This window comes from Hoplias malabaricus, chromosome 1, assembly GCF_029633855.1.
Source record: "Hoplias malabaricus isolate fHopMal1 chromosome 1, fHopMal1.hap1, whole genome shotgun sequence".
Lineage (NCBI taxonomy): Eukaryota > Metazoa > Chordata > Actinopteri > Characiformes > Erythrinidae > Hoplias > Hoplias malabaricus.
The window spans coordinates 3027632-3043477 of record NC_089800.1 but is presented as its reverse complement, the minus strand read 5'-3'; the positions used below and the strand labels follow the sequence as shown (position 1 = coordinate 3043477).

The 15846-nt window shown below is 46.0% G+C and overlaps 1 protein-coding gene across 6 annotated transcripts in view; it reads left to right on the top strand.

Annotated features, from left to right (window-relative positions):
• Positions 1 to 213: 213 nt before the first annotated feature.
• Positions 214 to 15846, top strand: part of cspg5a (chondroitin sulfate proteoglycan 5a) — a 36197-nt gene continuing 20564 nt past the window's right edge. For all 6 annotated transcript variants that reach the window (XM_066644966.1, XM_066644964.1, XM_066644962.1 and 3 more), the window contains exons 1-2: positions 214 to 707; positions 12069 to 12942. In XM_066644966.1, the coding sequence (XP_066501063.1) occupies positions 641 to 707; positions 12069 to 12942 (941 nt within the window). In that variant the 5' untranslated portion in view covers positions 214 to 640. The remainder of the gene's footprint in view (positions 708 to 12068; positions 12943 to 15846) is intronic.

Here is a 15846-nt window from a genome sequence, read left to right as displayed (position 1 = left end):
TAATTCTAAGATACAAATACTACTTAGTGTTTTTTTAAAGTCCGCTGGGAACTGTGGAACTGTGTTCTCTGGAGTGATGGAGCTCACAGCATTAGCCCAAGAGTCTCTTGAGTGTGGGGCCGTACTGAGGAGGGAGGGGCAGGGCTTTATGAGGGGGCGGGGCTAAAGGGAAAGGGAGGGCCGTTGTATTTTGGTGGCAGCTTCCAAAAAAGCTCGAGACATCATTGGCATCGCGCGCGGGGCTTTTTCCTTTTGGTGCATCTTTTTTATTTTAAAACAACATCAAAAACAACAATATAAGTCCCAGTGTTTGTTTATTTCTTTGTTTACTGCCGTTGTTTGTTTTCGTCGCTGACAATGGGACCGTGAGCGCGCGCCACATTCCATCACACGTCAACAGCAGCGAAGCCAAAGCGCGAGGAGGAGAAGAGAAGAGAAAAGAGGAGAGGAGATGAAGAGAGCGCGCGGAGGAGAGGCGCTGTAGAGAGAGAGAGAGAGCGAGAGAGAGAGAGAGAGAGAGAGAGAGAGAGAGAGAGAAGCGCGAGCTCCAGCTTCCACCTGGAGCAGTGATCCCGAGATCAGACTCATTCTTTCCTCCTCCTCCTCCTCCTCGCGCGAGCGGCGGATCTGAGCGGTGAAGATGGGCTCGAGCTCCGGGCGCGTGGCTGCAGCGGCAGCGTTCCTCGTGCTCCTCGCGGCTGCACGCGGTAAGAACGCCGTTCTGTTTGATGCTGGAAAGAGAGAGAGAGAGAGAGAGATGTAGGACAGTGGGTCAGTGAAAAAGGAGGAGGAGGAGGAGGTGGACACAAAGACAATGTGGGTTAAAGGAGGGATCTGTCCTAGTCTCCTTCTGTTCTTCCATCTATCTCCCTATTCATCCATCCATCCATCTCTCTCTGTATTGCTCAATCCAACCGTCTTTCAGTCTCTCCATCCATCCGTCTGTCTCTATCTCTGTCTTCCACCATCCATCCATCCATCCATCCCTATATCATCCATTCTGTTCTCTCTCCATCCATCCATCCCTTCATCTCTCCCTCTCTCTCTCTATCCATACCTTCATTCATCTATTTGTATAAATAGGAATGTACTTATAGATAGATAGATAGATAGATAGATAGATGGAGAGATAGATAGATGGAGGGATGGATGGATACAAAAATAAATACCAGTGTAAGGAGAACAGAGGAAGTCAAGCAGCTTGCAAATATCTCCCCTTTAACCTACATTTCCCTTCTTTATACATGTCTCTCTCTCTCTCTCTCTCTCTCTCTCTCTCTCTCTCTCTCTCCCTCCCTCTGTGTGTGTGTGTGTGTGTGTGTAAAATGAACCCCCGGAGTGTGTCTGGAGTCCACTCTGACCCCGGGGGTCTCGGCCACTCCGACGTGTTCCCTGGTGAAAACCTGGAGAACCTCCCTGGAGAACCTCTCTAGAGATCCTCCCCGTCTTCCTGCTGGATTCTAACAGTGATGTTAATGTGAAGTAAACTCTTCAAAATCATGGTTCTACAAGGGGTTCTTTATCAAAGGAAATGGCTCTAAACAGAACCCTGAACAGCTGAAGAACCTTTTGCATCATTAAAGGGTTCTCAGGGGTTCTTCAGTTTGATGGAGAACGTGCTATAGCTGGTTCTATGCAGCGCTGTTCTGTACGGCACCAACAATTGTTCCTCTATTGTTCCTCAAGCTTGTTACAGCAGAGGAGCGTTTTTTGGCGCAACTCAGGTGCTACATAGAGCCATTTATAGAACATTCACCATCGCTCTGAGGAGCCCCTTCATGGGGCATCATGTAAAAGGTTCTTCATGTGTTCAAGGTTCTGTATAGAACCATGTTCTTTGATAAAGAACCCTTGTAGAACCATCATTTTGAAGCCTGTAACTGGACGTTGTTTATTGGTGGACGATGTGGAACCCCATGAGCTGCATCTCAGCTGTGTGTGTGTGTGTGTAACAGATTTTACTCACATTGTAGGGACTTGTCTTCCTTGAAAGCACCAGCTTGTCATTCCACATTCCACTGTTGAAGACGTATTAAGGTTAGGTTTAAGATTAGGGTTAGGATTAGATTAAAGGTTAAGATTAAAGGCGAGTAATAGTTGTGGTTGTGTTACTGTACGTGAGGGTTAGGTAATGCATGGAAACCAATGCGTTGTGTTAGTATTAAACCCTGTGCTTTCAGTAAACCACGCAAACAAAAGGCTCGGACACAACGTGAGAAGTGCAAGGAGAACATCCCCTAAAGAGCACTGCAGATTCCCATGCATGATACTCATTAAATATGCAAATATATGCTAATGTATATGAGTAATATCCTCCATTTCCATTCCCCCTCCACATCAGCGGCAGCAGAGCTGATGCGTCTCGATGCCAGTGGCTCATCCCGGCTCATTTGTAACTGGAGCGAGGCACTGGCTGCATCCCAAATGGCTTCCTGCTCCCTATATAGTGCACTTCATAGGCAGAAAAAGGAATATACGTCCAATAGGGACAGAGCCAGTGTCCAGCCTTATTGGACGCTCAGTTTCTGCACTCCGACGCCCAGCAACAGGACGCAGGCGGGAAAGCGTGGGGATCTGCGTCTCAGATCAGACAAAGAAACCCGAGACACCATTTTAGGACGTCGTTTCTCGTGTACTTTGATTTCCTTGTGATTTATTTGATGAGGGATGTCATTGTGGGCATTATCCCCTCTGTATAAGCCCCTCCCCTCCCTTTTCTTTGTCGTGTTGTTGATGGAGAGGTGCATTAACCTTTGCCATCTTTGTACAACCTTGTCTGTGCTCTCAGATTTCCAGTGTCACCTCTGTGTTACCTGTACAGGTGCATTCATTTACAGCAGGTTGAGGACCATTGATAAACAGGCGTGTTAACGCTGGTATGTTCCGCCTGTGCTGTTGCCTTTGTCTTGAAGAGGCTGCCATTTTTCATTTGTAAGCATTTGACTCTCACTCTCACGTCGTCCCTCTCCTCACTCGTCCCTCGGAACCCACTGCTGTTCTCGCTGTCGTCCGCTCTTTGTCTTTTTGTACAGAACAAAAGAATAAAACAGTTTACATCCATTATTCAGACACCGAAGACATGTGAGGATTTGCTTTAATCATAATTTAGTTCACCCCCGACCCGAGCGCACAGCAGTGAGGTTTTCTTTTGAGCCATTTTCACTCAGTTTGCTTTCTTCTCGGTTCTAGTTTTCTCTCTGTTTTCTCTGCGCTTGTTGTGTCTGTTTGATGTGGATATCATTTTAGAAAGTTTCTTAAAGTTATTTTCATTAATATCTGTGACATTTTCCAGGCAGGTTTCTCAAACTGACCTACAACAATCCTGTTACCGAATTTGCTAAATTTGCAGAGTTAGGAGTCTAGCTCAGGGACTCTTTTTAGCGTGGCGCTAACGTTACTCTAACAACTGCTTTCAATATTATTCAGCTCTGTGCAGCAGTGGGTGATGCTTAGTGACCTGTATCGTTTTGAATTAGTTGGCATTAGCTTTAGCTGGGTGCAGCAGGTAGGTGTCGCTGTCACACAGCTCCAGGTTTCTGAGTTTGTGGGTTCCGGCCCCACTCCGGGTGACTGTTTGGTGTGTTCTCCCTGTATCTGCATGGGTTTCCTCCAGGTGCTCCGGTTTCCTCCCACGGGCAAAAAGCACGTTGTTTGTGGGTGTGTGTCGCCCTGTGAAGGACTGGCGCCCCCTCCAGGGTGTGTTCCTGCCTTGCGCCCAATGATTCCAGGTAGCCACCGGACCCACCGCGACCCTGAACTGGATAAGCGGTTACAGATAAATGAATAAATGGCATTAGTCTTTTTTCTTTTAACCTGCGTGTGCATCATTAGCCACTGTGCTATAATATCTTAGCTATTTGGCTACGTTAGGGCTAAATGTAATGAACCATTGCTTTAAAACCGTCTCAGCACTGTGTTAAGGCCAGAGTGGAGCTTCTGCCCAACGCTGTGAGTGTATGAGCTGTATGAGTTGAGCGCCTGCCGTCTAGTTGGTGGTTACTGTGTGTTTTGGTTTGTGTTGTTGCAGTGTTGCTATTGGAAAGCTCAGCGTACAGGACATTATCAGCCCTTTTAAGGCTCTGTTCTGCTGCAGAAGGAAGAGTGATGATGAGATGCTTGTCCTTTCACCGTTCAGATCCAGAAAGATTTGCGGTGTGCTCCTGATACAGCTGTAATCTCCACAGAAAAGCATTGATCTATGAAATAAGACGCTGTGGAGCAGCTGCAGATGAGCCTAGGTTCATATTACCCAATGCCAAGAGCCTGCCAGATGTTTATAAAGCTCTAATAATATGTGGCCAATGCCAAGCTTGGGCTAAAATGGTATGAAGTCACCCAGCCTCAGCCTGCGGAGCAGTGAAACTGTGTTCTGGAGAGATGGAGCTCCATCAGGTACCACAGTGGGTGAATGCCATCAGATCCTCACAGCAATGTTCCAAAGTCTGGCGTAAACCATTCTCTGAATAAATAATTATAAACACCATTTTACGTCCGTGTGCAGTGGCTCTGGGTGTGTGTTACTGTGCTGTAATTCTGCTGCAAAGTGGTTCCCATGGCAACACATCTTTAATCCAGCCCTGCACCTGTTGATTATAAATGAGGCTGGAGATCCAGCAGAAACACACACGCATACAAACACACATTCATAGGTATACGTTAAACTTTAAAAATATATAATTGTTCTCATTTTGGATTTGCTATTTAAATCTAATTATATTGTTCCTGAGTTACTTCCGTAATAGAGTTCATATAAAATTTAGTTAAATTCTATTTAGACAGCCCTGTGCCGACCATAACGCTGCTCCTCAAACATTAACTACACTGAACGTTAGCTGTAGGAGACTGCAGTCATGAACTGTTAAAAACAAAGATGCTAACACTGCTGCGTACAGTGTAACAATGCTAAACGCTAACTAGGAAACTGAAGCTGTGTGCAGTGACACCAACAATGCTCATCACACTGCAAAAACTATAAATGCTAATTGTAGGAAGCTACTGCTCTGTACATATGCTAACACTGCTCTTCACAGTGCAGCAGCGGTGCTAAACGCTAACTAGGAAACCGCACTTCTGTAAATTAGTAAAAAACAAATGACACTGCCCACCACACAGCAACAAAGCTAAACTCCAACTGTAGAGGACTACAACTAAAGCAAGACTAAAGCAAATGAATTAACATTGGTCCTAGCAGCGGAACAATGCTAAATGCTAATTCTCAGAGACCACAGATAGCTAAAGCATAACACCCTGACACCGCACAGCTCTGTCGCTACAAGTGTGAAGCATTTCTAAATAAAGCTAAACAATGCCTTTGGTGCTAGCTGCCATATCTCATACATATAAGTTTTAACATCTCAGCAGACATTTTAATTTCCTTCCCCTCAGTTACCAAACTGTTGAGATGGAGGGATTTGAGCTGCTGTTCTCCTCTGAGAGATGAGTAGTATTAGCTCATTGATCAGTTCCTCCACTCGCTGTGGCTCTGTGGAGTGAACAGAGCGCTAGCGGGCATTTAGCGCTGACTTTGAGGAGCTGTATCAAGCCTACACTCAATATGCAACAGTGTCCATTTCTTCAGGAATGAAGGGTATTAATCAGCCTCCTCTCTTCTGGAAGGGTTGACACTAGATGTTGGAATATTGCTGTAAGGATCTGATGGCATTCAGTCTTCACATAAACATCTGTAAAGTCAGGTGCTGATCTCAAACGTCATTAAAACATGTCCCAAATGTGTGGGATGAAGATTCTTACAGCAGATTAATTCTACATCCAGAAGAGTCGTTTTTGGACTCTCTCTTGTTCTTTCTCTGTCTCCCTCTCTCCTGGCTGGACCGAGGGAGCACTGAGACACATTTATTTACTGTCTGGAGTGCTAACACACTGGCAGTATCTCAAAAAGCCTTCAGAACCCCATTCTCCTCACGCGTCCACCCCCAAATAACCCAGACTGACCCTCTGTCCAAACCAGAACTCATTTTGGATCACCTCTCTCTTCTCTATATTTATACCGCCGAATATTTAACCCCTCGAACCAGAGCGTAACACTCAGCGGACACTGTATTAGAACCGAACAAACATAGACCCAAGTACAAAGCTTTCTTAACCGCTCATCATACAACATCACCATGTCATCTCACAGTGGTACCAGGTATTACCTAACAATATCCCTCCAGCCGAAAGTAATCTGTGCACAGAGGGGTCTTTGTGTCCTCTCAGAGCCCACCGAGCCGAGGGCCCCCACTTCTGGGCTTTTATTCAGTTCTGTCTGAGAGTCGCACAATTAATCAGCATTCAGACGCTGGGGAATCATGAGCTGCCTACAGAAGAACACATGAAAACCACCGACCGAGGCTGTGGCCAGCTTCAAACGGCTCGGTCTGAAGAATCGTGATCATTTATAATGAAATAAGGTGGACAAAATGTCATTTACACAAATTTCCCCTCGGAAAGTGATTTCAGATTCATTCTCCCAGTCCACAGAGCCCAGACCCCTGCTCATACAGTGTTTCTTCAGAAATGAAGGGTGTTAATCAGTTCTACAGGAAGGGTTGTAGATGTTGGAACATTGCTGCGAGGATCTGATGGCATTCAGCCTTCACATCACTCCATCTTGTCCCAGTGTAATTGGATGGACCTCTCGCCAGTCTTTTACAGTGCGCTGCTGCTATGTTTATGGTTTAAACCTATTTTAAAGTAAAGTTGTACACCTATTTAAGGTGGACTGTAAGCTTAAGGACATACTTTAAATGTCTGGTGAGGCCCTGTGTTAAAGCATCAGTCTGCCTTTGTGTGTTAACACTCCACTGAGGTAAAGGGGACCCCTGCGTGTGTGTGTGTGTGTGTGTGTGTGTTACAGTGTGTTCAGGACCCCTGCTCCTGTGTGGGGTTCAAGGGGGTGGCTGGTGAAGAGTTACCCGTTCAAAGTAACAGTGCATTATAATGTTGTTGTAATTAAATGAAGCTTCTGAAGCAGTTCGGATTTCTGTCTCCGGAAAAATGTCTGCCTCTTCTCTTAAGGTAGCGTTTTAGAATGTGATTATATCTGAAACAGATCATGCACTTAGCGCACAAATGACCTGAAGCACTTTGGCTGTGTTTATTTATGACAAGAGCGGCAGTTTGTTGCTAACAACACCAACGTATAAGTGAGGCAGTGATTTGAGAAAGATACACAGATACTCAAAGCATTTAGTATTGACTGGTTTATCATCATTGGAATGAAAACTGTGCGAATATCTTGCCCATTCAGGAGGTATTTTAAAGGTTTAGAAGCTGGTGAATGAGAAATGTTTCCTCATATTTCCTGTACATTTCATTTTGTTTCCCATGGGTGTGTTTTTGTTGCAGCACATCATATTGAAACAGTCGTTTATAGTTGGGAACTATGTATAAACCCTTGATGTAGGCAGTTATTGGCTATTAATTAAACATAAAACATATCCCAACAATAGGGTGAGCAGATCTGAGATGGTGAAAAAGAGGACACGTCTCTGGGGGGCGGGGGTGGACGACGACTGACGTACAGACTGACCAATTAAATGCTTACAGAGAAGGTTATCGACCAATAACAGTAGCTCTACAGTCAGACCGTCCAATCAGAAGATTTTAGGCTACTTCACCACGCCCCCTTCTCACTCAAGCGAACCAATCAGAGTAGGAGAGGGTGGGACTAGTTTGTGAACGAAACTTCTCAAAGTTCTATGTAAGCTCTAGAAAAACAAAATCCCGGATGTTTGTGAAAATCCGCACGGACATGTCCGGGTAAAAGAGGACGTCTGGTCACCCTACCCAACAATGAATTAGCAACGTAGCCTCCTAGCGCTAGCACTAAAGCTAATAAGGCTGCTTGACTATCGCTAACCAAACAGGACTGGGGTTATCAGCTGCATTTTAAACTATGATTTGTTTTTAACATTAAGAACATTATCATGTTGCTATAAGCTCTTTAATCATCTACAACACAAAGTCCATCCTTTTGTCCTTGTCTGTTACTTAGCGCCTGTTTCCAGTATTGTGGCCACTGCCAGATGTTTCTGATGTAATTAGTTTGACAGACTGCACTGTGAGGGACATGGGTTGTTTGCCTGAGCTGGTGTTGACAAGCAGTGTGAGTCTGACACGAGCCAAAAGTAAAAATAAAATCATACAAATGTCTCCAGCCGAAGCAAATGGGAATAATCTGGAAACTGGAAAAACATCGGAAGATTCCTGAGCACATTTCAGTGAGGCGAAAACACTCCAAACGGCCCTATATCCAATGTCCCATTATCAGATATGTCAGTGAAGTATTATATTCCCGATTCACATCCACTAATGGGACCCAGATCAGCCAGGACATCTTTGGCTCTCGTGTCGCATGCAACGTCTCCAAGCAGCTCCACGTTTTATCTGCTTTTAGTTAGAGACGAACAGAACCAGCGCCGAGACATTCTTCAGACAAAGTGCACAAAGCCACAAGAGCAGTTCAGAAGGCCGGTGAAGGATGATTTGTTCTGGTTGCTAGTCGCTCCAACAGCCCAGAGGAGTGCCATCACTCCAGAGCACATCACAGCCCAGTGCTGGGGGTCTTTATGTGCTCCGGTGGTCTTGTGGTGAGACTGTGTCCACAATGTGTGCAGCTTAAAGAAACACTATATAATATTTTTGCCTTAAAATTATAGCTTCAACATCATTGTGATGCACCACTGAGCTGTAAAAGTGAGAATAGATCCTCTGTAGTTGCTACTTCATGCTCAGCACTGCAGAAACGGCACTATGCATTCATTTATTATCTGTAAACGCTTATTCAGTTCAGGGTCATGGTGGCTACCTGAAATCATTGGACGCAAGGCGGGAATACACCCTGGAGGGGGCGCCAGTCCTTCACAGGGCAACACAGACACACACAAATTCACTCACACCTATGCACACTTTTGAGTCGCCAATCCACCTACCAACGTGTTTTTGGACTGTGGGAGGAAACCGGAGCACCCGGAGGAAACCCACACAGACACAGAGAGAACACACCACACTCCTCACAGACAGTCACCCGGAGGAAACCCACACAGACACAGAGAGAACACACCACACTCCTCACAGACAGTCACCCGGAGGAAACCCACACAGACACAGGGAGAATACACCACACTCCTCACAGACAGTCACCCGGAGGAAACCCACACAGACACAGAGAGAACACACCACACTCCTCACAGACAGTCACCCGGAGGAAACCCACAAAGACACAGAGAGAACACACCACACTCCTCACAGACAGTCACCCGGAGGAAACCCACACAGACACAGTGAGAACACACCACACTCCTCACAGACAGTCACCCGGAGGAAACCCACACAGACACAGGGAGAACACACCACACTCCTCACAGATAGTCACCAGGAGGAAACCCACGCAGACACAAAGAGAACACAACACACTTCTCACAGACAGTCACCCGGAGGAAACCACACAGACGCAGTGAGAACACACCACACTCCTCACAGACAGTCACCCGGAGGAAACCCACACAGACACAGAGAGAACACACCACACTCCTCACAGATAGTCACCAGGAGGAAACCCACGCAGACACAAAGAGAACACAACACACTTCTCACAGACAGTCACCAGGAGGAAACCCACACAGACACAGAGAGAACACACCACACTCCTCACAGATAGTCACCAGGAGGAAACCCACGCAGACACAAAGAGAACACAACACACTTCTCACAGACAGTCACCAGGAGGAAACCCACGCAGACACAGAGAGAACACACCACACTCCTCACAGACAGTCACCTGGAGGAAACCCACGCAGACACAGAGAGAACACACCACACTCCTCACAGACAGTCACCCGGAGGAAACCCACGCAGACACAGAGAGAACACACCACACTCCTCACAGACAGTCACCTGGAGCGGGAATCGAACCCACAACCTCCAGGTCCCTTGAGCTGTGTGACTGCGACACTACCAGAAACTGCACTATGCAAAAAATAAAATACATAGGGCAGTTTCTGCAGTGCTGAGTCTGGAGCTGCAAAAGCAATAGTTCTGTTCTCCCTGTTACAGCTCAGTGGAGCGTCATAATTATTCTGAAGCTTTAATTTTAAAGTAAAAATACAACCTAGTGTTGCTTTAAAAAAAAACAAATGTTTGGACCCACGGGGTAGGGCTCTTCTTCATGTGGGTGTTTGGAGGCGTCAGCTGATGTGTTTTACAGGAGTGGAGAGTGTGTACTGTTGGGTAAATTAAGCCCACATCCCAAAATAAGCAAAAGTTTGTCCACTGTACATTATTTCTCATCAGCAACAGAGCAGTAATACAGCCCCAGACCTTCTGACTTATCCATGTGCAGTTTCCATCAGCGCAGACAGGGCTGTGAAATTGGAGTTTCTGGGAGCAGGCCCCTTTTACTACGACTCAGAAACCTTCCTGGCATCTCCAACCCGCTCCAGTCCAGAACGCTCCCCGGCTTTATCCATTGTGAAACCTGCTGGAAACTAACCAATGGAGGCCATTCCTCAGAAAACAACTCTCTTTCTGGATTGTCCTGCTCTGAAATAAAAAGCTACAGCTCCAGAGTCAGTGGTGCGACCTGATCTCCACAGCAACACACAACATCACATTTATCTATTTTTTTATAGTTTTACTGTGATTCATTTCATTTCATAAGAAGCATTTTTTATATCAAGGTTAAGTTCTATATTGTATATTGTGCCTAGTGTTTAACCCCCATCCATGTCAGTACACACACACACACACACATATATATATATATATATACAACCTGGGGAGCATATCTGGGTCAGGTGCATTGCTCAAGGGCTTGTTATTCATGGGCATTGAGGGAGAAGAAAGTGCTGTTTCTTCACTTCCCCGCCCTTAATTTTTGTAGTTGAGGGGGGATCTAACTGGCAACCTTCAGGACCCAAGCCTACTTCTGGAACCATTAGACCCCTGCTACCCCTATCGTATGATTGCAGGTCGGGGGTGGAGGTTATAAACATTTGTCTTGAAATTATGTTGTAACAATTAAATTAATCAGTCATTATCAAAAAAAAAAAAAAAAGAAGTGGCAAAAATACATGCCAAACCATGGCCTTTTGGTCTTCCATTCTTGGGCATAGCTAAAAGCCTTGCCTGCATGCTGTCTATGTTGTTGTAACTTTGTTATTCTGTGAATTAGAGGAGGGTTTAAAGCCCTGCTGAGGTAACATAGTATCAGTCTCAGTCCTGCTCCCCAGGGGGATCCCTGCTAGTCACTAGCCTCAAGCTGCCGATCCCTAATCCCTAATCCCAACTCCACGCCGGCTCAGTACATTAGTAAAATTATTACTCTTAATCCAGGGGCTTTCAAGAAGCTTTGGAAAGAAATCAGAGACTTACTCAGCTGGACATAATCGACCTTAAATAAATGCCTGGTCTAGAAATGCTAATGTGGCTAACAATGCTTACAGGGAGGGCGCTACCTGGGAGTCGACTCCTCATCTCCAGTGGGCTTTGGAAACCACAACAACGTCGGCCGTAACGTTAAGCGGTGTTTACTTATGGTGTATTGGCGTGTTGTTGTTGTTTGGGACTGAACACAGCTCCGTCATCAGTTCAGACAGATCAGTAGAGTTTGTTCCTTCCTTGTTGCAGCGTCCAGCTCTCGCTGGATTCTTTCGTCGGCCACCGATCCAAGGAGCGTTCGAACCTCTTCAAAAGACCACGGCGTAATTTTACGAGCTGCCGTCGTGAGTCGGATAAAAACAAACTTAATCTCTGCTGCAGCTGGAGATTTTACAGATGGAGAGTTGGTGCTGGTCGTCTGCGTTGCGTGGCGTAGAGTGACGACTCTCTCTGGACGATCAGCGCTCTACAAGGTTTACACGCCACGGTTTAGGGCCTACATAATTTGACAGATTTTTCAGGCTAACTTTCAGAAGCCATCCAAATTGACAGCAGGTTTTTTTTCTGACTTTGCTTGATGGTGCAAATGTCCAATTTAACAGATATAGACATGTTCTGCTATAGACAAGCTTTTAACCAGGTATCGCTTCAGTATCTGTAACTAACTCTGACCATCTCTGTCTCCACAGCTAACTCAATGCTGGGGAACATGACCGACTCGGCTGTGAGTGTCTCGAACGAGACCCTGACCAACGAGGCCAACGGGAAGGAGATAACCGAAGCACTCAAAACCGCAAGCGATATGGTCCTGCATCTCCGAGCTGGACGAAAACCCAGAGACGACGATGAGAAGGGCAGCGGTCTCCCGCTAGACGACCTTCTGGTGGTCACTTCTGCTCCTGAGGAGACCCACCAAAGCACAGTAGAAACCAGGATTCCAGAGATTAGCCAAGAATCTGCAGAAAACGATCACTTGCTCACTCATGAAGACATGGCAAAAGAGGACCTGAGGCCACACGTTCCCACAGAGTCGCCTTGGCATGTTTCGAACACAATAATTGAGACGACTGTGGTGGACCTGGACCCCCAGGAGCAGGAGACTCAGAAGACCCAGTCCCCTGCCGTCCCTCCGACCCAGCCCGTGACGGTGGATTTTGACCTGGGTTCCCGCAGGGAGTTAATCACACCTTCACCGTCGGCTCACGAGCTTCAGGGACGAGATCCGACTTCTTGGTCCATGCTGGATACCTACGATTACGCCACGCCTTACAACGAAGCTACGTCCCCGACTTCAGACGACTACAGCACCACCACCGACATGTACGAGGAGCCCACCACCACTACCACTACGACTCCACCCAGAACCTCCCGCCCTCGTTTCCTCAGCCCCGTCTTCCCCGCTGAAGAGGAAGAGTCTCGGGTCGGGATCTCCAGAGGAACAGAGTGTCGGCTCGGCTACGTCCGCGCTAACGGGACCTGCAGGTCACAGTGCGACACACAGCCCAACTACTGCCTCAACGGAGGACAGTGCTACGTCCTGGATGGCATCGGAGTCTTCTGCAGGTAAAAATAAAAATGGTTTTGTTTCTTTGGGAAACCACTCACAGGTCAAACTGAGTCTGAAATGAGAAAACAGATGTTAAAACAATGTAGTACACACTCTGCCCCGTCTGTTCAATGGGAAACACAGAGAGAGGGAAACCCCAACTCCTCCTCTCAGGACTGAGAGAGAGCTAGGGAGATAAATGTCTGCATGTGTGTCAGTGGAGCAAGAGCGAGTCGTTTCTGAGCGAGAAACAGTGTTGTTCTTAAAGCTCCATGTGGTAATTTTGAGAAAATGTGGGCTTTACACGACAGAACAACATTGTCACGGACAAAACAGTGCTTCCACATGTTCTTGTGGAGGTTTATGACGAGAAGAGAGATTCAAACACGGGACCCACCCACGTGAAAGAAAATAAGCAAAAATGTTCTCTTTAATATCTTTGTAGAGCCACTTTAATATCTAGGCAATTGCTCTTTAATATCTCTGCAGTCTCTTCTCATTATCTCTGTAGTGTCTCCTTAATACCTCTGTAGTTCCTCCTTAATATATCTGTATTGTCTCTAAGATCTTTGTAGTTTCTCCCTTATGTCTCAGTTGTGTCTTAATATCTCTGTAGCTCCACCTTAAAGTCTCTGCAGAGTTTCTTCTGTAGTGTCTCCTTAATGTCTCTGTAATGTCTTAGCAGTGATTCCTTAGCATCTCATTAGTGTCCTAATAATATCTCTGTAGTGTCTCCTGGAGGTCAAAGTGAGGGAGGTTGGAGACTAAGTTGTGTCTCCATCTGCTCAGATGTTTCTCCTGAGAGAGAGAGTCCAGGAATGTCCCCTGTCTCTCTTCTCGAGTGTGAGTGCAGGTCTCAGAGTCGTCTCACACTGGGCTCAGTGTTGAAATAATAACACTTCTTCTCCACTATTTTTCTCCCACGTCTCCTTTTTGTCTGTCTGCGGTTTCTCCTGATTTTTGCGCCATACCTTTTCCCTCTTGGCAGGGGTCTGTGAGCGTGAGTGAGGTCTGTCTGCGTAGTTGACAGGACACCAGAGCCAGTCTGGGTGAGTTAGAGTCACAATAACAACAGGGAGGAAGAGTCCATGCGTCTCTAATAAAGAGGACAGGGAGAAGATAAATCCTTGAAACTGGACGGCTGTGAATTCCAGAGTGTCCGGGTAGGGATCAGGTGAGACTGGGCGGATGGAGAGAATGTGTCCTCCAGCTGTCCCTGTGTGTCTGGAGAACGTCGTCTCTGTCAAAAGGAGACATGGTAGGAGCAAAACTCATCCCAACAGATTTAGATGGAGCTCCTTCCTTTCTCTGATCACAGAGATCTTTGCTGGGGGTCTTCACACCCCTCTGGCCCTCACTTTGCATTGAGCGTAGTGTTCTTAGGACCGTTCTCTCAGTCAGTGCCCGACCCGAGCCTACGCTGGGGTTGGGCTGGCTTTATTCTGAGATGGCTAGGGGATGTTTGGGTGTATGTTGGATCCAGATGTTGCCTAATGGAGCCATGGAGCTCGTGTGGATTTGTTTCAAAGTGGGTCAGGGCAGATGTGGTCAGAGCTGTGGTCATTTAAGCTGGGTTTTTCTGTACAGAAGGCTGTAGTGTGAATGCTCGCTTGTTTCTCTCACTGTTTCACACACTTTTCCCTCTTTGTTTCCCTCCCCATTTGTTGATGTTCTATTTTTGACCACAAAAACTAGACAAGAACAAAAACATCAAATGAAGATGAGAAATATGACAAAATGTTTTACACATTTGCACAAAAAAACGTAAAAGGTTGCTAAATGTGGTGACAAATAAAGTATTTCTTATTTGAATACAGAAAACGCAGGAAAATACTCCATTTGTTTACGGCTGACAGGGCAACGACGCGGTCGAAGAAATGAATCTTTGGGAGTCGACTCCTCTTCGCTTTCAAGGTTTATTCATACTTAGTGGCAGATACTGCGGTGTGTTCTTTGTATCGTGTGTAAAATGATTTCAGAGTGTGGTTCGGAGTCGTATGAGCGGCTTTAAACAGAGGTGCTGCTTAAAATAAACCTAGTTTGTAAAGAGGAGTCGACTCCCAAAGAATTGTTTCGTCGAGCGTCTGGGTCTCAGTCGTATAAACTGATTCGTTTATTTGAATCTCTTGGAGTCGACTCAGTCTAAATTCACCATGTCCAAAGTTGAGTGGGTATTAAGTGGTATAAGGGAGTATGGAGAAGTATAAATGTATGTATGTAGTGATTGGTGAAGTTTGTGACCCACAGCCCCTTGACCTCACTGATGTTCACATGGAGAAACGGCATCAGATCTCATGGTTCTTTGGGTTCTAGCACCATTGCCTTCACTATAAAGGGTTGCCTTGCTACAAAGGGTTCTTTGAGCGATGCAGCGTCTTTAAGGTGGAACGGTGTGTTTGAGGGAAAGTTATGACTGCTGTTTGTACGCAGCTGAAGTGTAACTTGTCTGTAAGATTTTATTCACAGTTTGAATTCCCACAGAAACTCATTTGTTTAGTTTTGTAGCACTGTCGCTAATGCAGTTAGCCGTCTCCCGAGTTTGGAGCCATTTCCACCTTAAGTGCCCCCCCCCCCCCCCCCATGGAGCAGGAATAGAGCAACATCCTCATTTTGTTTATGTTTTTCAATGTTTGGACTTCTCTCCATTGTCTAAAAATATTCCAGATGTCTAGCATACCAGAACGATCCAGTTTGTTTTTTTACTCATTTACAGACACAGGGGCATTGGACTGGAGGGCTAGCGAATGGTGAAGAAACATATTCTGAATTTTATAAAAATGTTTTTTGAATCAAATAGTGAACAACGCCTTTAAGGAACCAAAAGGACCCTTTGTAGCACTTGTTTTGCAGTTCTTTCAGCCATTCTTCACACTATTCTCATTTCTAAACCAAGCTCTTTAAAGAAGAGGAGGACTAGAAGG